The sequence below is a fragment of the Glandiceps talaboti genome, chromosome 11 (genome assembly GCF_964340395.1).
Source record: "Glandiceps talaboti chromosome 11, keGlaTala1.1, whole genome shotgun sequence".
Lineage (NCBI taxonomy): Eukaryota > Metazoa > Hemichordata > Enteropneusta > Spengelidae > Glandiceps > Glandiceps talaboti.
This window is the reverse complement of record NC_135559.1, coordinates 4,445,001-4,471,493: the sequence shown is the minus strand read 5'-3', so window position 1 is coordinate 4,471,493 and position 26,493 is coordinate 4,445,001. Positions and strand designations below refer to the sequence as shown.

Here is a 26,493-nt window from a genome sequence, read left to right as displayed (position 1 = left end):
TTAAATCATTGTGTACAGTATTTCTTTCAAAGGTCTGAACTTTTAAACGTCCAAGTTTGAATGTTGTAAATGTAATGTGAAAACATTTTCTGGAAAAGTAATCTAACTTATAGATTTCTTTCATGGAAATGAACTCAGTTTTGAACACACCCCTCACATCCCTTGGCTTTGGTACAACCCCACAGTCGTATACATTGGGATGGAACAGTCCATTGTATGTACAGGGATGAGGTATTGTTTGTGCCTTAAAACAATCAAGTATTAATCACAGTATTAATATTTCTAGAAATAATACATTTGATAAATTGTAATTTGTATCAAAGATAATTAGTGTATATTTTATAAGAAATTTATGAGAATATTTTGCCAAATATGGTAGATTATGTGTAGAATGGATAAACTTGATCACCTACAGAAACAGACTTTGTAGATAAATAACTAGATACAGTTAAAGTAGTTTTAAATAAAATTTTAATAATAAAATGGTAAAGTGAACAATAGCTGATAAGGAATATGCACAGATACAGGCAGCAAAGCACTTTGTAAGTAGACCTAATGAGCCAAAGCAGTGGTTCACAGCAGTGTGTCAGATTATCTTCTGCTCTTTGCACAGGTAAAGGTTGTTACAGCATACAGAGAACTCACGAAGCTTGCATTTATGGTGTACAGTACTGCATCGTCTTTGGTGATACGATAGAAATACACAGTACTGTTACAATATTGGCCTTTAGTTTCTAGAATGTCTGTATGATTATATGCTAAGGGTACTGTGTTTTAAACTCACTTACAACCCTTGGACTGTTACATTGAACAGTGCGTCAGTGACGGTTACCTGGACTTGACATGCAGGAGGAATAATAATGTATAGCGCCCTCGTTGACAGACCTGAGATTTACAATTTACAGTGCCATCAGTGCATTCATTGATAAGCCTTGGAGTTACAATGTATAGCGCCCTCATTGACAGGCCTGGGAGTTACAAAGCATAGCTGTTATCAACAATCTAAACTGTTACACTGTGTTGCCTTCATTCATAATATAAGGTCTGTGAAATTATTGACATACAGACATAATGATCTCAAAAGTAAGTTAGCAATAAGTTGTGTACAACATTTTCAAAACAAAGCAAGAGTAAGAAGTTTCTATTTTAGGACAAAATGACCAGTTTGTGCCTTTTCACCTTGTCTTGAAATATTCAGGCAGAAGTTCAATTAAGTACTAGAAAGGTGTACATTGACAGCTAGATGAATAAATAGAGAACAAGATAGTTCGTCCTGCCCCAATCTAATTAAAATCTATGTATTGTACACCGTGATTTCTTTTTAGCAGTTACGTTTACTGTCTTTTGTTCTTTTGTGAGTGCTCATTACATACATTTGACACAATAGTTATACCGATATCATTCAATCATTGTCAATTTCTGATAAGGCTACAACCTTGGTAACTATAAGACTTTCTTGTAATGAAATTACAACTCAACAAATACGTTGGTTTTACACAGTTATGTAATCTTGCTTGAGCATGTTGCAATGATACTTTTTAGTTTATTTCCTTCTTAGTTCATCAATTATGAAGTTTACGCTGTAGAGGTTATTTTTAAAGACAAAGATTATGAAACAGACACATGAAATTATGAAAAATGATAATATTATGAAACAGATTTGGATGAAATCATGTAAAGTAATTACATATTATTACTATGGTAACTGGGATTTTGGTTTACTGAGATAAACACAAACTTAAACTATTGTCAGCAACATGTTGATACAACAGTGATAAGATATTGAATGGATGTTGGTTTAATTCTAGTTTCTGTACAGCGGCTCTCGGATCCATAAACTTGCAGTGTACTGTTTTATGACATGCAATGTTTACACTATATATTGATCAAAGTGTCATTGGATAGGTACAACAGAGGAACTGCTGTCACCCACTTGTGTAATTTCCCACATTGGACAACACTAGTTTTAGTTTGTGTCTAGTCTATCTTAGTAAACCAAAGGCTGGATTACCATAGTCGTATGAAACAGTCATGGATGAAATCATGTAAAACAATCACATTAAATATCCCTTTATTTTCTTTGAGGGATGTGTATGTGTACAATGTACTTTATTTTCAAGTATTTATTAGTTTCACTCCTAGCTTTATCTAGGCTATATGACTATCAAAGCAATAAATTCATCACACCTCTATTTACTGTAGACCCTTGAATTAGGTCATTTAATAAAGGATGTCACAGAAAATATATTGAGTAGTGATTATAGATTAAAAAGTAACAAAGCATTTATTTTTAGCGGACAGAAAATCAATAGAAACTGTACACTGTTTGAACAGTGCAAAAGTACATGTGTTATGTACTTTGTGTTATCAAAATCAAGTTAGGGGGTTTAGAGTTAGGTTTGCAGTAGGGATAGACTCCCTAGGACAATCCATTTTGTATTGATTACCCAAATTGGTTGACTACACTGTAGGTGTATATTCTTCTGTGCATTCACACAAGCGTAAACTATTCAATGTGTAACATGATTGGCTATTTCATTTTTCTTTTTTTTTTGCCAAACAAGTGACTGTTCCTTATTCTAAATTGTAATAATTAGACATCAAATATCTCAAAAATTAAATTTGGTGTTATTTTAAATTCTTTCGAAGACACAATGACAGTTATTTAGTGATATGTACTGCAAAGTATTCAAAGAAAATTATATAAGGTGACAATTACAATGACTGGAGAATAACCAGATAATTTAGAAATCTACAAAATTTAAGTGTATGAATCAAACCGAAATGAGAGGGATGGGGTTCTCTTATTTGAGCAGGGGGGCTGTATAACTTAGAAGCTGGTTAAGTACAGTATTTGTATAATGACGATGGTGGTAAATGTCAATCATTTGATGTCTCAACTCTTGTCATAATTGAAATCATGTTTGTAATATTTTGATTTGGAGGGCTACTGATGCTCCAAAGCATTGCCAATATTTAAACTAGCTTTATGAACATTTGCATAAGTTGAGCCACAGTTAGATTTATCATGTTTCAGTAATCAGACAATGTTATGATAGCTTCCATAGAAGGGTGGGTGGTCGACCTGACAAGCATTCAGCAAACTGAGTCATTCAAGTTAGCATTTTTAGCCATGCCTTGTTATCTACACCCATGAAAACTAATCTGCATAAAATTAGCATGCCACCTGTTGACATTCAAGCTAATTTGTACAAAGGACACTTTCAGTATACATATCAAGGTACCTTGACATAATCAATATAAAATAAGCATCATGTGACTTAGTCAATGTCATTCAACCAATCAGCTTCCATGAATGGTATCCATGAAAAATACTAAAATTAAAATTGAGTTTTCAGGCTACGTGGAGAGAATCTTTGCGAGGTCAATCATCCATCCTACTATGGTAGTTAATGTCACAGTGATGAAGAAAGACAAGGTTTTCTGAGCACTTATTATACAGAAGAAAACACATGCAGCTGTGATTTTATTAGACAAATGTCCTCATCATTTGATATATTGTACATAGTGTGTAAATTTGATGAGATTTATAATTTAATGGTGTAATTTATATATTGATTATGATTAAAAATGGTTGTTATGCATAGAATGGATGACTGTATTGTATTTTCTGTTTTGGATAAACTGTAACATGGATGCTGCAGTTAACACTTCTTTCAGATAGATAGATAGATAGATATAAAATAAATAAATAAAAATCACCCAACTTTTGCTGTTCATTGGTCACTAAAACCAAAACCTTTTCTCAGTAACAATGTTTTTAAAAAACGGGGTCACTATGCAAAATTTTAAATTGACAACCAAATGATATCAAATATGGTCATTTTAGAATCAAATATGGAAGCTGAATATGGGGCACACCAACATTAACTATGGATGCTCAAACAAAACATTATTTCTGAGCAGAATTTTAAATGATTTTAATAGGAAAGACAATTAACTCTGTTGTCATGGAAATAAACTGAATTCAACACGTTGGTGGTGGTGGGAACCAGATATGAGCAAGATCTTACTTGGTAACTGTGATGCAACTCATCATGTTTGCCAACATAACAACACTTCATTCTGACGTGTATAAAGCAACCACTGAACTTTACATTCTTTTAAAACACAGCTTCACATAATTTAGCCTGGAAGTGTAACCTATGTCCATTTCATGGCACTGATAATGTTTTTCCATGGCAATATTTGTGTAGTGTACGTGACTAAAAACCAGGCACATCGTTTAATAAATTATCACAGCACAATAAGAAATAATGCAACATGGTTATTTTATTGTGAAAAAATGCTTAGTGATACAAAAAAAGAGTTCTTGAAATTATTTACAAAAGTACATGTATTGTATTTGTGTGGTGGTCATGTACTGACAAAGTCTGTGATCACCAGAGAATAGCGCCCCCTGTAGACAAGAACATGAAACATGAACCTCTTATTCTGCAGAAATTCATTTATTTCAAAATATGAAATTTGTGATAGAAGAGCACATGATTTTAATCTCTATAATTTCAATTTGTTGTGAAAATTGCCATGCCGACCTTTGACAAAATAAAGCCTGCAATTATTAATAGCAGTTTTAGTGAAAGAGCTGGGTAGGCAGGTAAGAACAACAGGTCAAAAGGTCAATAATACAAATTTGGAATACAGCGTCTTTATAATATTTACATATATACAGTGTGATAGCAATGCTATATAAGTCTTGAGTTGGTACAAAAACAAGTCTTTTCAAGCTGTGATCATAAAACTTCAGACCTGAGAAATAACTTACTTCTAATTTACACAACAGTCCAGCTAAAATCCTGTTTTGATGATATTTTGCCAAAAGATGTTCAAGTTGTTACCTTATTTTTCTTTTACTACTCTTCTACAAGTTGAAATACATTTCACAGGGCACACATTAATTTCCACATAGTGTACTACTTTTCAACCAATATTTTGTAAAACAATTTGTATTTTAGGGTTATTCTTTGAAATCCAATTCAAAACAAGGATAATATCAGCAAAAAAAATGACAAAAACTAAGAATTTATGTGACAATTGGTGGGCATATAATTATTGCTGATAGGGTTGGTGTCTGAATGATTCTTCTATGCATACTGAGCTCCTTTTATTTGATCTTGTGAAGTGTTTTTTTTTTTTACTCTGTGAGTAGAAATTTTCATTTGAAAACTATGAATCTGGAATTCATGAAGATAATTCTTGCATATTCTTACAGTTTTTGGGTTTAAAAAAACAGACAGTTATTGGGCCATATTATTAGTTTTATGATAGCGGCTATGTCTTTATTTCTAACTGTGTAGGCCTAATTGACTTCATATTGTGATTTTATAACAGAACAATACACTATCAAGAATGGATGTTGTAAATCTGCCAGCAATGAAAATGCTTTGTCATTGTTACAAAGCATCTAATATTTCCCTACCCTTTCATTTACACTTACAATTGCATTATATTCTGTTGGGATACAAGAAACCCTTTTATTCTATACAAAGTCCAATTCACTGAATTTTCATAGACTTGAAGAACGCTTGGAAAATGCCCGCGCACCATAGAAACCATTGTGTGTTCCAACTCAAACATCTTCTGGCAGTTAGCAGTGTAAATAACTCAATAATAGAAACTTGGCAGTGTTCCTAAATGTGTCTCAAAATGAGACAGAATCCATCATGATTATTTTACTGTCTATGATATCTTTTAGCCACTGCTCTCTAAACCTTGAATTGCCAGGTTTGTGGACAAGTCTGTTGGCTTCAAACACATAATACACTTCCACTGGGAAATGCTGCAATGGAAAAGAAAAATACAACAATTTTATATCGACATCGGCATAGCAACCTTTAATGTTGTGAAAAATACAGACAAGCCAACAATAGCCCCTACAAATAATAACACAATACAACACAACACAACACAACACAACACAACACAACACAACACAATAATGACATAACATATGTACAATCATTTTGTTACAACAATGAATTTACTTCTTGCATACAAGCAATTTAATATTATTACAACATTAGGTTCTACCCACTCCCTACTCACCCTACCTATCCAACCCTACTCACCCTACAAACTATTTAGTATGGTCTTATTGTTTCCTCTTTTTAAAGACCAGTCTATTTGATTTATCAACAATAGAGAAGTGTGAATTGAAGACAGCCAAGTGTTGTCCTACATTGTCTGATGTAACATGTAAGGACAAGAGGTGAATACACAGACATTGTTCACAACTTGTAATAGTTTGCACACTGTGAACAATATTTCAATGGCAGAAGTGAAAATGGTTGGTCAGGTGATATAAAACGATCCTCCAAGTGATTTTAAAAAAAATAATTTCTTAGTAGAATGTTTAGAATTCAGCAATTGGTGAGGTGGGGGTAATTGGTATGGGTGGGGAGGAATTTGTTGGGGGTTGATTTTATTTTGGGGGTTTAGGAGTATGGGGGATAGGATAGAGGCCATAGTAGGACCATGGAGGGGTTCTACTTCCATGGTAGGACCATGGAGGGAACAACCATAAAATTAGAAACACAAATTTGATTTTAATTTTGGGGCTTTATTATGTTTATACCCATCTGTATCCCTATTCGTAATCTAACCTTGATCCTAACTTCTGTGTTTGATAATTACCATATGGTTGGTTAGCCCACCAAGCACCAAATTGTCTCGTAATCATTTAAAACTAATTAGCCATAGGCATTGGAGAGTCTCTCCAATATCTATGTAGAAACCTATGGTTGCTCCTGGGTCAATAGCTATGTAACCTAGTTGCTCCAGGGTCAGTGGCTATGCAGACACAGACACACACACGCATAAATTAATTTACAACAGGTGAGTGAACACTTCAGTGAGTATAACAGAATACCTACACATAGACTCGACCACTTAATTACTTACCCCGGGTTTAATTTTTGAGACTTCAATGGTAAAATAAACACATGCAGTTGCCCTGGGGATTGGTTTCCTTCGTGTAGGAATACTCCATCTAACCTGATAGCGATAAAATTTACTATATTCATCCTCTTCCTCCCGTAGGAAGTCAATGCAGTACAACCATGCACCGACATACTCCCAGGTTGTCTGCCAAATTAAAAAACATCAAAATAGAGAATTTGGAGTACACTTTAATTGCTAATAGTATGTTTGCCTATGTAAAGCTATTAATTCAATTGACATTTACGAATTCATTAGCTTGGTTGCTGATGAGGTATGTTTGCCTTTTGACCTGTTGTTGCTATGACAACATTAACCAACATACCATATTATTGCCCTAAATATCCAATGGCTATGAACCTCTTTCAAAAGGATTGAACATGTGGTCCAGCAGGGTATTATAAAACGGTTTCCTGCATATGGTTGACAGCTGTTAATTTCAATTGATCAAAATCCAGCTTTTTAAAAAAAAACTGTCGAAGATCCGTGTCAGCCTCAGGTTGTATTGTGTGTGTAGCTTGATAATTTATATATCTACGCTTAAATTATTGGTACTTGAGTGCGAGGTCAATTAAAAAATACAATACAACAACCTTTGACCTGACGAATTTGGAATTTGGAATTTACTATTCTGAGTTTATCAGTAAATTTGTCAGTTTTTAACTATGATTTGCTGGGAATACAAACCCTAGGCAGTGCTAGGGTACAGCCTAGATTAGAAAAAATTCACACACAAACAAGCGAGTATGTAATGTAATTTAATTCTATAGGTGTTTGTCAACTCCATAGCAATAAGCTAACACACACACACACACATATTTAATGACACATATAAATAGAAGACACTGAAGTTTGCTGTATTTTGTTTACAACAATGGGTTGCTACAAACAAAGGCAGTAAAGAAAACACTCACACAGAAAGATCAAAATTATGAGGATTATGGAAAGGCATTATTTATAGATATACAGAGGAAACCACAAAGCTGAATTCATAAGTATATAAAGATAAAATTGGTAGATTTATTTATTTTTAATTCTGTGGAGGAACACACAAACACATAGATACTATAGTTGTTCACAGACAGCATACTAAGGATAGTCTATACACAGTGACACACAGGGTAAAAAAAATAGTAACGTTTTATGTCAGTCAATAGCTGGTTGTTCCCAAGCATTTGGTAGCTTACAAAATTGACTGGTGAAGTCAGATAGGAAACACCAGCTCAATTTGGTAAGTTAGCAAATAGTCGGATCAACAATGCTGTAACAATCACTTCATGGAGATCTGTGGTGGATTTTCTTAGTACAAATTAAGATCACACACTATTTAATGTAATGTCGTGCTTTTTTACAGGATATATTCACTCTGGAAGATTTAGCAAGCATTTATGTGCAGTATTCTGTTACAGTATTTTTTAGCAAAAATTGCATGGATTCTCACCTTAATAAATTCTTCAATTTTGTCTACCCCTTTTTCTGGAGTAAATTCCTCACACTTTATCCAGTTAATATTTTTGACATCATATTCGGGCCATTCTGTATAGAGTAAGCTGTCATAGTCTCGAATTGTAGTTGACTCGGGCCGACTGCCAGACTGTGTTAGCCCCATTTCAGCTATCAACCTCCTCCTGGCATTACTAATGACTCGGTCAACAAGCATATGAGCTTGCTGTTCTAACTCTGGATCACCCATGGTGAGATTGCTGCACCTGCAAAAACAAAAGGGTCAAATTAATATGAAAAAAAAATATCGCAAAAAACATAAATTTTAACGGTTGATTGCCCTGACAAAGAGCAAATTAAAAAGAAAAAGAAATTAAAGTGCGTACGTTTGCAATGTTATCTTAGTAACGGTGGCATATGTATATTAGCCGGCAAGTTTTGGGACCTTGCGATAGGCACTCGAAATTCGGAATGAATCATCGAATGTAAATTCGGATCAACTCCGACACACGGTAAGTCAGTGGGTGTGGATATGAACTGACTGTCGGACACTTTGCTGGACAATCTATAGCACGACGTCGATATAACCAGACAATAGCGATGGGCACCTGTGTCCCCGGTTGCTTAGGACATACCAGCCACAACACTAAACAAATCCCACTGTGTAACAGTGTTACCGAAACAACGCAATGGCACAGCATACGTCATATTCATAACACAACATGCAAATGGTAAATAAAATATCGGATGAAAAAATTCATGTGCCGGAGATTGACACGCATAAAAAGAACATTTGAAGCTTTGTTGCTGTCCCCAACATATAGAGTAAAGTGTCCTATACCTTTAAGTCTCCGAAGTGTACCTAGAAACAGCAAAATCTTTCTAAGACAACGAATACGGAAGTTCCACACGCACGTACGTCGTCTAATGTTTTCAGTCGTTGCTGTTGACAACTATCACCATCGTGTGTTCGTATTTCTTTCCTCCAGTGGATCCCAAGTTTGAAGACGTTGGTATTCATAAGAGTTAAAACATAGATCTATGGTTAAAATGAAATGAACGAGTCTTTCCTTTTACCATTTTATTAGGAAAGTCGTTTTTGAAAATAATAAATGTAATATTTAGCAAAACGATAAATAATAGCACATCCAATTACATGAAATGTACTATATCTTTGGCTGACTTGAAATGAAATATCTGATTGGCTCCCTATCAGAGGTCAGAGGTTGACATCAAAATGGCGGGTGATCAAGATATGAAAGAGCTCCCTTCACAGTTATGGGAACTGCGTATGCAGATGCCTTCACGTGTAAGGCAGTATATCAATATGGTAAGACTGTATACCTGTATATAGATTTTGTTGGAAACGGTAATTTGCAGAAATCGCAGAATAAAGGGAAGTTTGCACTGCCAGTTGACTAAGTTCGTTCTGTTGCCACATGCATTGATTGTAAATTGTATCATTCACAGTTGACATATATCAACATCAACACATGAAATGAATAAAGAAAAGTTATATTGTTACAATATTTTGGAAAGATTGGATTTATGACCTATTTTTATTACATTTTAAAAATGAATATTGTGTTGCAAAATTAAGACTTCTAATTATGAATAATCACAGTATTACTATTGTTGTTGTTGTATATATAGAGAAAAGAGATTTCAAGATGAAAATATATATGTATTATAATCAAGGTATAATAGTGACAAATTTGTATGTATATTTGTGTGTAGGTGATGTGCTGATGTAGCCTGTTTATGGCACTTATGGTATGAGATTGAATGGAATATACCACAAGCCCTGTAAACACTAACAGGCTAATACTGATGTGTAACATTCTTGTAAGCCTTATTTTTCTGCTGACAAGATGAAAAATAACATTGACAATTGTTGTAGTGTCGGTGGTGGTGGTTGTGGCGATAACGCAGCAGCGATAGAGGCTGAGGAAAAGTTCAATGACTAGTATTACAAGTTTGTAAATACAATTTCTATTATGTTAATATTAGAGATTCACCATTGCCTACAATTCATATCTTTTCTTTTGTACAGCACCAGTATGAAACTGCTTTATTCTGGGCTGACAAAGGAGCATCACTTTCTAATGGTAAGTACTTAGTTATAAACCAAGAATGTTGCCTTTCTAACGTAGCCATCCCTTCCAGTTAGCAAAATGATATCATCAAAACTGTGACTGTCTGAGTGAGGACTAGATGATGGCTTACTGTACTACATGTATATCTGAATTTACACCCTAAGCATTGATGATGTACTTGCTTTTTTTGATCATGAATGCTGCAAAAGATTCAATTGTTGTGAGAAACATTCAAATAAGTATTCAGTGTGGATTGACCCTTTCAGTGCCATTAAATAGCACACAGTTTTTGAAGTCAGCCACATAGAGATTCTTTGATTGATTGATTGATTGATTGGTTGGTTGATTCATTCATTCATTCATTCATTCATTCATTCATTCATTCATTCATTCATTCATTCATTCATTCATTCATTCATTCATTCATTCATTCATTGGTGTCTTGACCACATAGAAAAATATATATTCTCAAGCTAAAAAGATATGGTTACAGTTTTTAATAAAATGTTCAACATGTATGCCCTTACTTGCTTTGTCCATCACAATCTAGTGACTAAACTGTTTTTCTCATAAGTTTGTGTGTCAGAAGTCACACTATTAGTTAGATTTGTAAATCTTCATAGTTTGTATAATTGTTGATGTTTTATTTTATCAGGTAATATTGAAGATATTTACTGGATAGCTCACTGTCTGTACCTGACTGGCCAGTATCACAGAGCTGCATATGCTTTGAAAAGTAGAAAATTTGATAAAGTAAGTTGTCTTAAATTCTGTGATTCCCACATCTCTCTTTGCCAAGGTACATAGACCATCTCATGTGATGAGTGAAATAGAGTTTTGACGCAGTATGGAAAATGGCTATTGTCACAGCATTGTTTGGATATGAGTTCAAGTGGTGTGAAACTCCTAACTTTGATTGTGTCCCATGATGCATCACTCCATACCCTGCAGTGTCCAACAGGCCTTATCAAAACCAGATTTGCCAATTTTTCCAACTCTTTTTCATGTAAACAGTTATATTTTCCTGAAAAATTTGCTGTTTGTTATAAGCATGTGTAATAATAACAGAACCCTGTATGTTGCAATAGGGATACTCCTTGTATTTTCAATCATGTTAGTGGTGTTTTCTGCTGCACTTTTACTCACTACAGCCACAGAGAACACTGCAAACGTACATGCAAATACCCAGAGTACACCACACTGGTCCTCAGCCACAGAGAACACTGCAAGCATACATGCAAATACCCAGAGTACACCACACTGGTCCTCAGCCACAGAGAACACTGCAAGCATACATGCAAATACCCAGCATACACCACACTGGTCGTCAGCCACAGAGAACACTGAAAGCATACATGTAAATACCCAGAGTACATCACACTGGTCCTCAGCCACAGAGAACACTGCAAGCATACATGCAAATACCCAGCATACACCACACTGGTCGTCAGCCACAGAGAACACTGAAAGCATACATGTAAATACCCAGAGTACACCACACTTGTCCTAAACTTGCTTGTCAAGAGTGTCTGTTATAGTATGTGGTTTCCAAATCTGTTATTAAGTTGTGTGTTTCTCCGTTTTTAATTGTGTGTTTTCTATTCTACAGAGTAACCTTGCATGCAGGTACCTAGCAGCCAGGTGTCATGTAAGTTTATATTATGTAAAACAATATCATTTGTAAAAATCTTATTTTCTACTTCAAATGGAACTAAAAGAAATCTAAGTTTGGTGAATAAATATAGCAATTTCAGGTTCCAACTAATTTCATGCAAGGAAGCCAGATTCAACATATGCCATGCATGCCAGAAGGTTGGAACCAAGAATGGGTGTATTGGAATGGGGCACACTCACCAATGGGTGATGATATGTTCTCCCTTGGAGCGTCATTAGTTACTATTCTTCCACATGTCTGGTACACAGTCTCATTGATAGTTTTATCTGCATTACATGGAGGGAAGTGTGCCTTCTGAAATGTGAAATATCCACAACTCCACTGTCTTTCCAGTCAGCAATCATTCTTGCAGTATAATTAGCGCCCTCACAGCTAATGCACAAGACAAACCTTTTCTTTTGTTTTTCTTTACAGTTTGAATGCAAGGAATACCAAGAAGCATTAGATATACTTGACATGATTGATTTCACAGCCAGAACACCAAGTAAACATAAAAAGGAAGACACTAAAGCTCTCAGCTTTTTTGATGTTGGCATTCCTAAACACAAAGTTAGTACTGATACATGTAATTCAACTATGAGGCATAGAAGTGTTCTGTCCAGTGTGTGTTTGTATGTTCCATTTCATTTTTTCAATTTGAAAAAAAAGCAGCAACAAATGGAATGATTTTCTTTTCTAGTCCAAATGAGATTACAAATAGTCATACAATGCAGAATGTATGTAATTTATAAATGCTTGGACATTTAAAAATGAAGTTAATGAAACCCAAGGTGTTTATATTGGGAAACCCTGCTGTTGTTGGTTCTGCATCCTATTTACTGGCTCTTTTTCCTCCTTTCTCTCTGCTTCACCCTGTTTTGAAACTAAATTCTCAGAGTCATCATCCTCAACATCTGTACCTTGAAAAGTCGGTCAGATTTTACGACCTTAATCTGAACAAAAACACCAATTTAAATTACTCGAAAACTGCCTGGGCAACTCATAATTATCTTTATTAATCCAAAATAACATTGGAAATGTATTTAGTTATCCACAGCACATACAGTAAAATGCAAGCACCTAAACCAAAGAGAGAAATACCGATAGATCTTATCAGATAGATTTTTACTAATTTACCTCCTGCACACACAAAAAAACACTACAGTTTTAGCACTTTGTTGACTTACAGTTAGAAGGCTCAATACGTCTACTGCAAGGTAAAGTCTATGAAGCAATGAATAACAGAGCTTTGGCAGCGGCTAGTTACAAGATGGCGCTACATCTAGACGTCTACTGCTATGAAGCCTTTGACTTATTGGTTAGGCATAATATGCTTACTTCTAAAGAAGGTAAGATATAAGCCCAACCCAGACATACAGAGATGTTAGTCTTAGTAGAGCAGTGTCATTCTGTTCTTCCAGAGGTTTGTCAGTTTAGGGTCTTGGCGTGATCGATTTTAGGATAGCACACTTAATTGTAGGTGTCTTTACATAGTGTCTCTTGTATAGCCATTTAAGATAAACTAAATATGTGTGTGCCTCAGAAGTAAATGTTAAACTTTTAGTGTTACTTTGTTTAAGAAAACTAACCCTTTCTCTGTTAAAATCATGAGGAAAAATCAGGGATCAAGTTTTTGAAATAGAGGTCGAATAATATCAAAATGGAGCCATTTTAGAATCCAGTATGGCTGCCAAATCCAATATGGCTATGGGTTGAATTACTTGAAAACTAGATGGTGAAAGCCCAAATTTCTTCTATTGTACATTTTAAAAAGACCAGGAAGAAGTTTTTTTATGGCAACGTTTTTGAAGGTTTGAATAATTTTCAAATGAATTTGTGATCATAATTGAATAAAATGAAATGACTGCCTTCAATGTAGATGTAAAAAGACTTGTATTTACTCAATTTGATTATGTTTTCCTGTTTTCCTGAAATTGAGTATAGCGCCCTCTAGTGGTATTAATAAGATTCTTACAGGATGGACGTTCTAAAATTTACTGTGTACTTCACATAAGAGAAAATATGCCTCCTTGAAAGAAAGCCTATCCCTTCTGTCTCCTTGAAATGATTAGAAAGAGTCAAAATTTCCGACTATTTCAAAGCTGAAATTAACTAAAAAAATTTAAATGTGTCAATACTGATGACAAAAATCAAGACAAACATTCACTTATTTTCACAGAGCAAGAACTTTTAGAATCACTGCCCTTTGCGGAGCAGTGCACGGAAGAAGATTTGGAATTAACAAAATACATGTATGAGAGTAAGCTTAGTAAGGTAGGTTGAACAAGGGATATGTTTTCAAATTTGGGACATGGTGATTTTAACACACAGCTAGACACAACTCAACTATTGACTAACAATAACAGCGACACACCACACACACACTGCAGAATCCTTTACTTCATCACATTGAATAGTCGTAAAACATTGCTATTAACTGTACAGTAGAAACAGACCCACCTGGTAAAAAATTGCACATTGACTTCAATTGAGTGTTTTACTTTCAAACTGATAAACAACATGTGAACTTGTCTGTTTCTACATTATGTACAGCACCTCTACAATGTTCAAAGTTGTCTGTTTCTACACTCCCATTATGTACAGCACCGCTATAACATTCAAAGTTGTCTGTTTCTACACTCCCATTATGTACAGCACCTCTATAATGTTCAAAGTTGTCTGTTTCTACACTCCCATTATGTACAGCACCTCTATAATATTCAAAGTTGTGTGTGTATGTGTAAAATACATATCTCATGAGTAAAACACCAAGGTATCTCCATTTCTCCTGTAAATTCTAGCAGAATGTTGTTGTCATATGTCATCTTATCTATTTGCAGTTTAGTAAACCAGACACATTAAGTCCACAACCCAGTACAGAGGCAATACAGAGTAATCTATATGTGATTACCAACCAAGCGGAAAGACATTACTATAACTGTGATTTCAGGACATGTTACAAAATTACATCTGAGTAAGTACTGTGTAATCTGGGTGACGTTGGTTAATCCTAGACTAAGGTGTCTGATAATCTATTGCAATGTTCAAAATGATTTGTTTTGACATAAACTGGGATTTCAGTACATGCTACCACGTGACTACCTAGGAGGCATTCTGTATATCATGTTACATTGGATAATCCCACTCTGTGTCTGATAAATCCATTGCAATGTACAAGATGAGTTGTCTGACTTTTTTGAAATTCTGTGTAGCTGTGATTATTTAAATGCTAGATCCTTCACATTCTTTCACTGAGTTTCTGTGTTCATCAATTCAATTCATACAACAGAGATTTTGGTGATGTTTTTGTTCAAATCTGATGTTTTTTGCAGCCATGTCTACTGTAACCAGAACTTCGTACATTTCTCACAGTCTAAAAAATGTAGTACTAACTCTGAATAAGGAACATAGAAGGATAGTACCAAAACTTGTTACATAACTATTTACTCCCCCAAGTTAACTTCCATTGTCTCATTCTTATTTCCTGTATTAAAAACATTATTATTATTATTTGACTTTATTTCAACTCGATAGACTGTTGAGCCAAAGGCTCTTCTCACACAGTGTCGAGAAAAAAGTTTTATTGTGTACGTTAAGCATACAATTCATTGTTATATTTTATCTTTCAGGGTGTTAGACAAAGACCCTTACCATATCCAGTGTCTTCCTATCCACATAGCTACATTAATGGAGTTAAAGAAACCAAATGGTGAGTCTAAACAGACAGGGGAGTGGAAGAGAGAGGTGGACAAGCAGACAGATAGGCAGGTAGACAGACAGACAGACAGACAGACAGACAGACAGATAGACAGACAGACAGACAGACAAGCAGACAAACAGGCAGACAGACAGACAGACAGGCAGGCAGATAGACAGACAGACAAACGCAGGCAGACAGACAGGCAGATAGACAGACAGACACAGACAGACGTAGACAAAAGAGACAGACAGACAGACGTAGACAAAATAGACAGACACAGACAGACGTAGACAAAAGAGACAGACACAGACAGACGTAGACAAAAGAGACAGACACAGACAGACGTAGACAAACGAGACAGACAGACAGGCAGAGGTGGTAGAGAGAAAAGGGGGTGCTGAATTTTGATGGAAACTACAATTTATCAGGTTCATTTTAACTTGTCCTGCTTTAAAAAAAGTGAACGTCCAAAAGTCCAATCCTACAGACTTTGTGAAATACTGTTATACTTGTCTTTAATCTATCAAACCACCAGCATATTTCATTACAGTGCATTTTGTGAAATATTTGTTGCCATTTTACACCGTACATGTATGTATGTATGTATGATATAATTCTATGATGTATCTTCTTTCACAGCATTATTTTACATAGCACATCGATTAGTTGACATGTATCCCAACCAAGCCATAGCATGGTACTCTGTCGGATGTTATTATCTTTTGATTGCAAAATATGAATTAGCTAGGAGATATTTCAGGTGAGTTCGATCTTGTTACCTACACATAAACATTTTCAAGTAATAACTTATTTGGATCTACCTTTTTCAAGATAGATATCTCATGCTGATATTTTTGTGTGGCATTTTATGCTTTTAATCACATGACTTTTGACCACAACAAGACATCAGAAAGAAAGTGACATTTTTTCATCCATCTCTTTCAGTAAATCAGCAAATTTAGACAGGAATTATGGACCAGCCTGGTTGGCATTTGGACATGCCTTTGCAGCGGAGGGAGAACATGATCAAGCTACAGCTGCCTACTTCTCAGCAGCTCAGATTATGCGAGGGTAGGTTACAAAAAATATGAACAAGAAATTTTATAGTTTAACTGTGTTAATATGTAAGTTTGATGATGATAATAATAATAATATTATCTAATAATAATTTATTGTCTCTTACTATGAGGCGACTCACAAGAAATCTCATTTTTTCTCATTTTGCCTCCCAACAAAATTTGGCTATCATTAGACACAGTTCCTACATCCTCTGTTTACTAACACTGCAATCATTTTACAGGTGTCACCTACCAATGTTGTACATAGGTCTAGAGTACGGGCTGACTAACAACCCTAAACTTGCTGAGAGGTTCTTTAAACAAGCACTAAGTATTGCACCAGAAGATCCATTTGTACTTCATGAAATGGGAGTAGTGGCGTATCATAATCATGAGTAAGTTTCCAAGCATAGTAGCCCAGAGCCATGGCTATTTCAGACTTGACATACTGGCTTGACAGTATAGCCCAGAGATTTGTCTATCTGACTTGACATACTGACGACAGTATAACCCAGAGACCTGGCTATCTGACTTGACAGTATAACTTGGCTATCTGACTTGACATACTGGCTTGACAGTATAGTCTAGAGACTTGGATATCTGACTTGACATACTGGCTTGACAGTATAGCCCAGAGACTTGGCTATCTGACTTGACATACTGGCTTGACAGTATAGCCCAGAGACTTGGCTATCTACCTTGACATACTGGCTTTGCAGTATAGCCCAGAGACTTGGCTATCTGACTTGACATACTGGCTTGACAGTATAGCCCAAAGACTTGGCTATCTGACTTGACAGACCAGCAAAGAATATATCAAGCCAGAAAGCCAAGTGTCTGGACTATATTTGTATTCAGAGATGTAGATATGGGCCAGTGGTCGGCAAAAACAACTGACTACTCTGCAATGTTTTTGCCATCTACTTTTTCAGGAATTTGTTTAAAAATTCTTTATTTGTGAGTCTCATTCCTGGATATTACTGCCTTATTTTCATATTTTACAGGCTACTTTTAAAGTTACCTACATCCCTGGTATTGACAACAATTATTTATAGAAACACTGTGGGCAAATAGTACTATCCATTTGTATTCCATGGTACAGGAGTTGTAGCATACTATAACCTTGAGTTAGGTTGTTTGTACTCTGTTAACTCGTAGTTGTGGCATAATGTATTCCAATATGTCTGTGTAACGGATTGTAATCTGCTTTCTGTTTCCACTAGATGGTCATTAGCTGAGAAATTCTTCAGTGAAGCACTGCGTCTTATACAGGTTATTGGCTCTGAAATCATGACAGAGAAATGGGAACCATTACTAAACAATCTAGGACATGTTTGTAGGAAACTTGGGTAAGTAGTTGAATTCATAAAACAGTATTGTGTGAATGTATTGATTTGTGATGCTCAAAAACTTTATATCTTTTCAAAAGAACTCGGAACAAGCTCTCAAAAGGGAAAGTTTTGAGATATTGTAAACTTTGATTTTCAGAGGAACTTTATTCCCAAGGTGCATTTTACTTTAGTATGATTGAAAACAAAGACATATCTAAAACCCCTCAGGAACTATATTTATAAGACATTGTTTTCATACATCCTTCCGTGATTGGCTTAGACCATGTCATGTGGTATGGGCTAGTGACCCATAGTGACCTAAATTTGCATGCAGAGGGTAATATTCGTTTTTTATTTTTCCTAGGGCACTAGCACAGTAGCATGGGGTCCAATTAGTGATTTGCATAAACTCTGGAAAGAATATTTGCAAGGGAAATGTGATGTGTTGTAAAACACTTATTGCCTGGCTATATTTGGGCACTAGTAGATGTCGTATTACCTCCCATACTGTTATGTAGTAACTATTCCCCTCAGCTTTTAGCCTCCAGGAAATAATCACTGAATGCCCCCCTAGTAGTGCTCTTATAGCCAGGTAATAAGTGTAAAATATACCTTCTGTCACAAACACTGTTACTCTTAGTCATATCTGGGTAAACACTAAAGTAACTTTATTTTCACTGATCAGGAAATATGATGAAGCCCTTGGGTATCATCAGCAGGCATTGGTGTTATGTCCACAGAATCCATCTACGTATTCTGCTATTGGTTTTGTACATAGTCTTAAAATGAACTTCTCAGCGGCAGTAGAATACTTCCATAAAGTAAGTACTTACTCTACTATTAGATGTTATTCGCCAATATTTTTCTTTGTTCAGCCAAGGAAAAGATGAGTGACCTAAGGGGCCTTGTCACTATGCGTCGATAGACTTTTAGTGACAACCCTTAGGTCACAAGTATTTTCTGGCTGAATGAAGAAAAATATTGGAGAATAATATAATTATACCAGTACCAGTAATATCAAAGAAAAATTAGGGAAAGTAAAGACAAATTGAACGTTTTGACTCATATTTCCAATACAGCAGAGCCAGTGATGTAGACCCCCATTGTTGTGACATAGACACATGTTGTCATGACATAGTGCACATGTGTCTGTGTATCTGTTTGGGTCAGATGGTGTTGTTTATATTTGTAGTGAGTGGTCTGCGGGAAGCCTGTTTCTTACCTATCTAAATTGTACTTGGGGAACATAAAATGTGTATGATACACACAGTCTTTCAGCAACCGTTTGTAATTTCTGCTGTAAATATCAAATGTAACTCACTCATATAGTGTGGCGTTCTTTATTTGTACAGGCACTAGGGTTGAAGAGAGATGACACTATATCAGTGACAATGTTGGCTGATACTACAACACTCTACATAGAAGACATAGAACCTTGTGAAGGTAAGAATAAAATCTGATATAGTAGTCAGCTAGATTTAATTTACTTACCTTTATTATCAAATTAATGGCAAGCAATCAGTATCACAATTGGCCAGACAAAATCATATCAACGCATCAAAGAAAACATGAGTGACCTAAGGGGTCTTTGTCACTGCTTGTCTATCGACTCGTACTGACAAACCCTTAGGTCACGAGTATTTTCCAGCTGAATGAAGAAAAATATTGGAGTTATACCAGCATCAGTAATATCAAAGAAAAACCAGGGAAAGTAATGGTAATTTTGAACGTTTTGACTTCGAACACAGCAGAACCAGTGATGTAGACATCACACAGCATCATGACTGATATGAGAATCCAGAGACTGTTTATCAACGAATTTGGTCTGCTAACTTGATATTATTAAGTTGCATTAATCGACTGTAATCTCTATTATAGATGTTGTTGTGTTTGTTTCAGTAGTAAATCAGTACAAAACACAGCTTAAATCTAACCACTGTATCATGTTTGTTTGTTTGTTTGTTTGTTTGTTTGTTTGTTTGTTTGTTTGTTTGTTTGTTTGTTTGCTCTTAGGAGTTATTTGCTTCTTCTGTAATCTGTACAGTGTGTTTGCTAAGGGCAGTAAGTAGGTAAAATCTACTGGGGTTACCATGTCATTTTACCTGGGTTCCGAAACAAAATTACTATACTATATAGACTCCATGGGGAAACACTGCCATTTTTACCCCATTCCCCCTTTCTGTTACTGGGGTTACCCAACCCTAGAAAAAACTGTATATATTTGTTTACTTTGTTTGTTTGTAGGTGTTAATGAGAAAGAGGAGATGGAGAAACTATCTATCACAACAAATATCCACAAAGATGACAAGAAAGATGATGGTATTTCAGCACTAGATAGTACAATAGAAGAAGTAGATATGGAGACTTAGACACAGGTTTACTGAGACTGTATTTATAGAAGTATGTACACACTGCCAGTGTTTTTACACAAGTATCGGCCCTTACAAGGCCATGTTAGTGAAGGCCCTGTGGCCATGCAAGTCTTTTCACTATCACAACACACTACAAGGCCATATTACTGTACACTCACTAATGGCAGTGAAGGCCCTGTGGCCATGCAAGACTTTTCACTATCACAACACACTTTAACTATTAACCATTAGAATGCCATGCCAGGGTATACACTATCATGGCAGTGAAGGACCTTGGGCCATTCAATTTTTTTCACTATCACAACACATTAACTATTAACCCTCACCAATGTGTCTACACATGCTACCATAGCAGTGGAGGCCATGGGCCACACAAGTCTCTTCCCTATTACAACACACTGGAACTATTAACCCATAGAATGCCATACTAGTATATACACTATCATGACAGTTAGGGTACTGTTGCCAGGCAAGACTTTTCATTATCACCACACATTGTAAATATGGGCATTTTGTCACTGTTTCTAAAGTACAATATGATATCAATATCATGTGTATTAGTAAACAGAATCTGAGATTTTAAAAATTCATTATTTTCTTGAAATTGTTATGGATCATTTTTTATGAAAAGTAGATTCTTTTGGTGTAAGGAGTAAAATATCTTACTTGAAGGATCATATAGCAATAGCATGTGGCATTCTAAGGGTTAAAGGTCACACAGCTGTAGCATGTGGCATTCTAAGGGTTAAAGGTCATACAGCCATACCACACGACAGAGTTAAAAGTCATAAAGACAGCAAGTGGCATTCTAAGTAAAGGGTTAAAGGCAAATAAAACAGCAGAAAAGGCCAAGAAAAAAAAGAATTGTTTCTGGTCATAACAGTTTGTCTATAAAAAAAATGATGCAAGGGTATTTAAATGATGTGACCAGAAACAATTCTTTTTTCTTTTTTTGGCCTAATCCTTTACAAAAAATATATAATATCCAGTGCATTTAAGGTAATTTTGAAGGGCAATTCTCCGATAAAAAGCCTTCAAAAACTTTAGATTTTAGATTTTAGAACGTCATTAACAAAGATAGGAAAGTTTTGGTGAAAATCACATTTAAAAAAACCATAGGATATTTTGATTAACAACATTAGATAGAAAACTTTTGAAATCCAATAAAACTCTGTACTGGACACACACTGTCTAACTTTTACTTTGTTGGAGAATATAATCACTTCATTAAATGTAACAACATCTGTAAGAAATGCAAAAGAGAACGAGGAATTTGATGAGGATGACCCTATTTTTTTTATGTTTCTCATTATTTTTTACTATGGGTCGGTCGGTCGGTCAGTTGATTTTAAATAAAAGTGACAAAGTAAAAAATCATCTTCATGTCTCTCTGCCTTTTCCTCCTTTCTATCTTCTTTTTATTGGATTCCTGGTAACAAGCCCTTTCCCAGCTTCTCTACACAATTGAGTAACTGTTGTCATGAAAGAAATGCTCTGCTGGTGAACAAGTGTCGTCGCTGCCAACATGACTAAAGATGATGTCGACAGTCTAGACACTTGGTTATTCTTGCCAGAGAGGGCGAAAAATATTAAAATAAAAATATCTTTTATTTTGATGTCAGAGCTGAAAATTTGTGTCGGTCGGTTAATGAGAAACAGAAGATAACAAATAGGGTCACCCTTAAACAAAAATAAGATTTTTCTTTGCGATGTTGAACATGATGCAACCCACAAATAAATACCTGTAACGTGGTTGCAATCAGGAATGAGACAAGTTTCATACAAAGGTATACAGTGTAATTAGTGTTTGTAACTTATCAAAGCATAAATTGCTGTAAAAATCAAAGAAATGTGTATAAAACCATTGTTTACAGCAAGGGAAAAATGTCTGAATGAATATGATGGATTGTCTGTGATATGGAGTGCTGATACATTGTGAAAAAAATAAAGATTTAAGTTATATTTGCCTTGACCCGTTTTTTTCACAGGAGTGAGAATTGTTTTCTTCTCTCCATAAGGGAAAATTATGGTATTGCTTCTCTGTCTGTGAACATAATATCTATAAAAAGAGCTATGGCATCATTTCTAATGAAACATAAAACACATATTCCTGATGACTACAGCAAGAAATGATGAAGGTTTGACAAATATTGTATGAATACTAATGAGGCATTTGCATAAATAGTTATTTTTGGTAATCAGGCAATACCTTGAGAATGCAAATTTCACCAGGAACATACAAAATAGATTATAACAAAGCACACACGTCTTATAAAATTTGCCATAGTGTTTAATTGTGAAAATGATTATCTTCATTGGTAATTAGGTAATTTCATTTTGATGTAAGCTTACAATTTTTAGCACAACTGAACACTGAGGTAGTGCTGTAGACATGGCAAAATGTCTGTGTGCATATGTGTCTGCAGATGTGTGTGTATTTACATGACTTCAAGTCAAAAACTTTATTCAGTCAATAAGACAAAATAAAAGAACTTGAATGTGTGTTTCCGATAACGCGACCGATCCTTGCTTAAGCCGCCGCCCTTAATTTTTTGTAAACATTTAAAACACAGAGATGAGAAATTCTTTGTCTTCTTGACCTTCGTGCATGCCAGTTTTCATTCCCAAGTGATGTATGTACATATTTCATCAAAACCATCACAGAAGAGGTATTCTGACCGACATTTCGTTTGGTTTTGTATTTTTCAAAAATAAAGACAAAATACAATCCTGACCTACCTACCCTGTTCTCTGAGGCCATGTTATCGAAAACGCACAATCATTTTTTTTCGCCTAAAGAGAGTGATTATTATTCAGCCGAAAGAAAAGACTAGCCATGGAAAGAAAAACGACAGAAAAATCGATTTTGTTCAGCCACACATTTAGTCAAATCAAATGAAACCATCATGATAACATGATCGCTTCACCCTGGACCGAGTGTAGACAATAAGTTTTTCAGTCTACGAGAATGGGATGAAATATTGATACATATAATGTTTGCTGGGGGTAAATTAACGAAAAGATGACCGTATTACTGCCGATATTTGAGAAATTGATTTGATTTTCTCCAAGAAATGCGAAAATCAATATTTCAGCCAATCTGCAGTAACCTGAGGTCGGCTCAACCTTTACAAAATGTCCCAGTATTAACGTAACACTATATCATTTTCCAGCCTTTTTTTACTGCGAAACTTCCCGAGGGATTTTCATCGAGGTTAACAATGTAGAAAATGGCATTTGTTAAATATCTCCTTCAATACTCTAAAATTCAATGGACGCAGGTGAATATGACATGTCTATAACGGAAGTGCTTTCATAGATAATGATGTGTAATGTTACACGTAAATAGACGGATGTCGAACATGAAAAGTAGTTGATGTCAAAAACACACCGGTATGACCGTGATTTAACGCTCCCAGCATTTTACTAGTAAGGTTCTAAAACACTCCAAGATTTGTCATTCAGATTTCTTGATACCGGAGATAATGTTGTACGCCCACACGATGTAAATAGACTCTACACTTCCTGCGTTTCTGTCCAACCCACGCTTCTTTTATTTTGGCATTTGTTTGTTTGTGTACGTGTGTGTTGGTTCTGTCTATCCTTGTCTTTCTGGCACACACGTACTCCCTGCCTCCCTCTCTCCCCGCCTCCCCCCCTCTCTCTCTCTCTCATTCTCCTCCCTCTCTCTCTCTCTCTCTCTCTCTCTCTCTCTCTCTCTCTCTCTCTCTCTCTCTCTCTCTCTCTCTCTCTCTCTCTCTCTCTCTCTCTCTCTCTCTCTCTCTCTCTCTCTCTCTCTCTCTCTCTCTCTCTCTCTCTCTCTCTCCTCGCTTGGTCTCTTACACAGTCTCTCTCTTACCTATATATCTACCTACTTACTAACCTGTCTATCTATCTATCCATCTATCAATGTGTACTTGTCTCCCCCATGTTTTCCCTGTCTGTCTGACTGTCTTCCTATCCTTCAATGACCCCCCCCCCCCCCATTCTAAAAGTCGGATGAATTCACTAAAATCAAGTACTGTCATATAAAGACTCCATCTGTCTTATTAACCTCTATAGGCATCCCAAAGGGAGACATATAGGAATGACCCATGTCCGACTATCCGTCCGTCCACCCGGTTGTTATATCCTAACCTTTGACCTTGACCTTCATCTTCAAGGTCAAATAGCTAATCACTCAATAACGTATGAAGTTCTGTATCTAGAGATGCCATTCACATGGATGCACCTATTTATGTTTATCTAGGTAAGCTTTCAAGCTATGCACAAAGCTTTGACCTTTGAATTCATCCTGAAGATCAAGCACCAAATTCTTCAGTAACTTTGGAAATGTTATACCGAGAGACATCATTCAAATGTGTGCTCACACATTGGAGAGGTAAGCTAATAATTTTGACAAATGTCTGACCTTCAACTCCATATTCACGGTCAAATTTTACTTTGCTTAATAACTTTTGAAATTTGGCAGTAGCGTCACCATTCAAAATGTCTACAGTATATATTATATGAGGTGACCTATCTGATTACATTGTAGGACCATATTATAATGAGACTTAATTATGTTGGGGGAACTATATCTTCGAACACAGAAGACTTGGTCCAGCTCTTTCTGTTTTTGGATGCTGTCTATATATGTATATTGCATATATACTTATCTAGTCATCATCTTGGACTGTTGCTACTACGTATACGTTACCAAGACAACGTAGACTAAAGAAAGCACATATTATCCATATATGTTTAACAAATATGAAAATAAATGTGCCCAGGATGTTGGCCATTAGGAAATTGTTTGTGTCATGGAACCCCGTGGACTCTCAAATATCCATCTATTTACAAATTACGCATTTTCTAATGTATTATTGGTATTAGGTAACCCTCAGCTGACGCCGAGTGAAACCTAATGATCTCATTACCATAGCAACGGTACACTAAAATCGTTCATACAGAGTTTTGTTATTTTTGGCACAGTTGTGGGTTTATTTAAGGATAATTTGATATTGTAGTGGGATTGGAACATGTAGAGATAAATTGTGCATTGACATCGAGTATTTCTAACAAATGTAGTGTACATTACAGTGTTCTAAACAATATATCCCCTTGAAAAAGACTTATATAGCTTTTTTATTGGATAAGTATGTATGTATGTATGTATGTATGTATGTATGTATGTGTGTGTGTGTATGTATGTATGGATGGATGGATGGATGGATGGATGTATGTATGTATGTATGTATGTATGCATGTATGTATGTATGTATGTATGTATGTACAAGTGTATGTGTATGTATATATGTGAGTGTGTGTGTCGTTTGATATTTGATAATCATGAAAGTAAAATATCAAAGGTTTCAACCGCAACGACTGTCGCGTAACATCACAGAATTCGTAGCAGGAAACACAGAGACAATCGTTCGTTTCCATGGTAACAGATTTTCTGAATGACCTGATTTACCTCCCACTCAAGTTATGTTTTATAAGCACATTAGACCTATAACAATTTTAAAATGAACTCTGATCATCCAGTCCGAATCTCATAAATAACCGTAACCATGGATACATTATTGATTCACAAGCCTATCCATACCGACTTTATAAAATATTCAAATATTACATTAAAATATGAATGTACTAACTTGTTAATTTCATTATTTTGACATCAAACAAACCACAATGAAAAAATTGGAGAAATAAACAACAGGTTTATTCAGCCCATCAGAATATCAAAATCGATACAAACCACTTTTTATTAATGAATAGTGTCAGTCAAAAATTATGAACATTGATTCCTGTTGATTTCAAATGACAAAATATGGCCAAATATATTGGACTATGGATGAAATGCTTGTACGAATGGGATTAATGTTGATATGCTTGTT

At 35.5% G+C, this 26,493-nt stretch overlaps 2 protein-coding genes across 2 annotated transcripts; one reads left to right on the top strand and one right to left on the bottom strand.

Annotated features, from left to right (window-relative positions):
* Nucleotides 1-4,293: 4,293 nt before the first annotated feature.
* LOC144442420 (A-kinase anchor protein 14-like) lies at nucleotides 4,294-9,346 on the bottom strand. The gene is made up of 4 exons (XM_078131765.1): nucleotides 9,242-9,346; nucleotides 8,399-8,666; nucleotides 6,922-7,104; nucleotides 4,294-5,800 (listed from the first exon to the last, which is right to left on the bottom strand). The coding sequence occupies exons 2-4, from the start codon at nucleotides 8,648-8,650 to the stop codon at nucleotides 5,663-5,665; spliced, it is 573 nt and encodes a 190-aa protein (XP_077987891.1). The 5' UTR covers nucleotides 8,651-8,666; nucleotides 9,242-9,346; the 3' UTR covers nucleotides 4,294-5,662.
* A 290-nt stretch (nucleotides 9,347-9,636) lies between these two features.
* On the top strand, nucleotides 9,637-20,740 carry LOC144442470 (cell division cycle protein 16 homolog). The gene is made up of 16 exons (XM_078131832.1): nucleotides 9,637-9,730; nucleotides 10,454-10,508; nucleotides 11,152-11,249; nucleotides 12,106-12,144; nucleotides 12,586-12,724; nucleotides 13,344-13,499; nucleotides 14,330-14,424; nucleotides 14,991-15,124; nucleotides 15,780-15,859; nucleotides 16,490-16,610; nucleotides 16,796-16,921; nucleotides 17,151-17,303; nucleotides 18,132-18,257; nucleotides 18,925-19,060; nucleotides 19,592-19,682; nucleotides 20,484-20,740. The coding sequence occupies exons 1-16, from the start codon at nucleotides 9,638-9,640 to the stop codon at nucleotides 20,606-20,608; spliced, it is 1,767 nt and encodes a 588-aa protein (XP_077987958.1). The 5' UTR covers nucleotide 9,637; the 3' UTR covers nucleotides 20,609-20,740.
* The last annotated feature ends 5,753 nt before the right edge of the window (nucleotides 20,741-26,493 follow it).

What these genes read in the sequence shown, in the direction of transcription:
- LOC144442420 (XM_078131765.1), bottom strand. Translation starts at nt 8,650, where the DNA reads ATGGGTGATCCAGAGTTAGAACAGCAAGCTCATATGCTTGTTGACCGA. An exon ending in AAATTGAAGAATTTATTAAG is followed by an intron (nt 7,105 to 8,398) that starts GTGAGAATCCAT and finishes TTAATTTGGCAG; the next exon opens with ACAACCTGGGAGTATGTCGG. An exon ending in TCTCAAAAATTAAACCCGGG is followed by an intron (nt 5,801 to 6,921) that starts GTAAGTAATTAA and finishes TTTCCATTGCAG; the next exon opens with CATTTCCCAGTGGAAGTGTA.
- LOC144442470 (XM_078131832.1), top strand. Translation starts at nt 9,638, where the DNA reads ATGGCGGGTGATCAAGATATGAAAGAGCTCCCTTCACAGTTATGGGAA. An exon ending in AGGAGCATCACTTTCTAATG is followed by an intron (nt 10,509 to 11,151) that starts GTAAGTACTTAG and finishes TTATTTTATCAG; the next exon opens with GTAATATTGAAGATATTTAC. An exon ending in ATGAGAGTAAGCTTAGTAAG is followed by an intron (nt 14,425 to 14,990) that starts GTAGGTTGAACA and finishes ATCTATTTGCAG; the next exon opens with TTTAGTAAACCAGACACATT.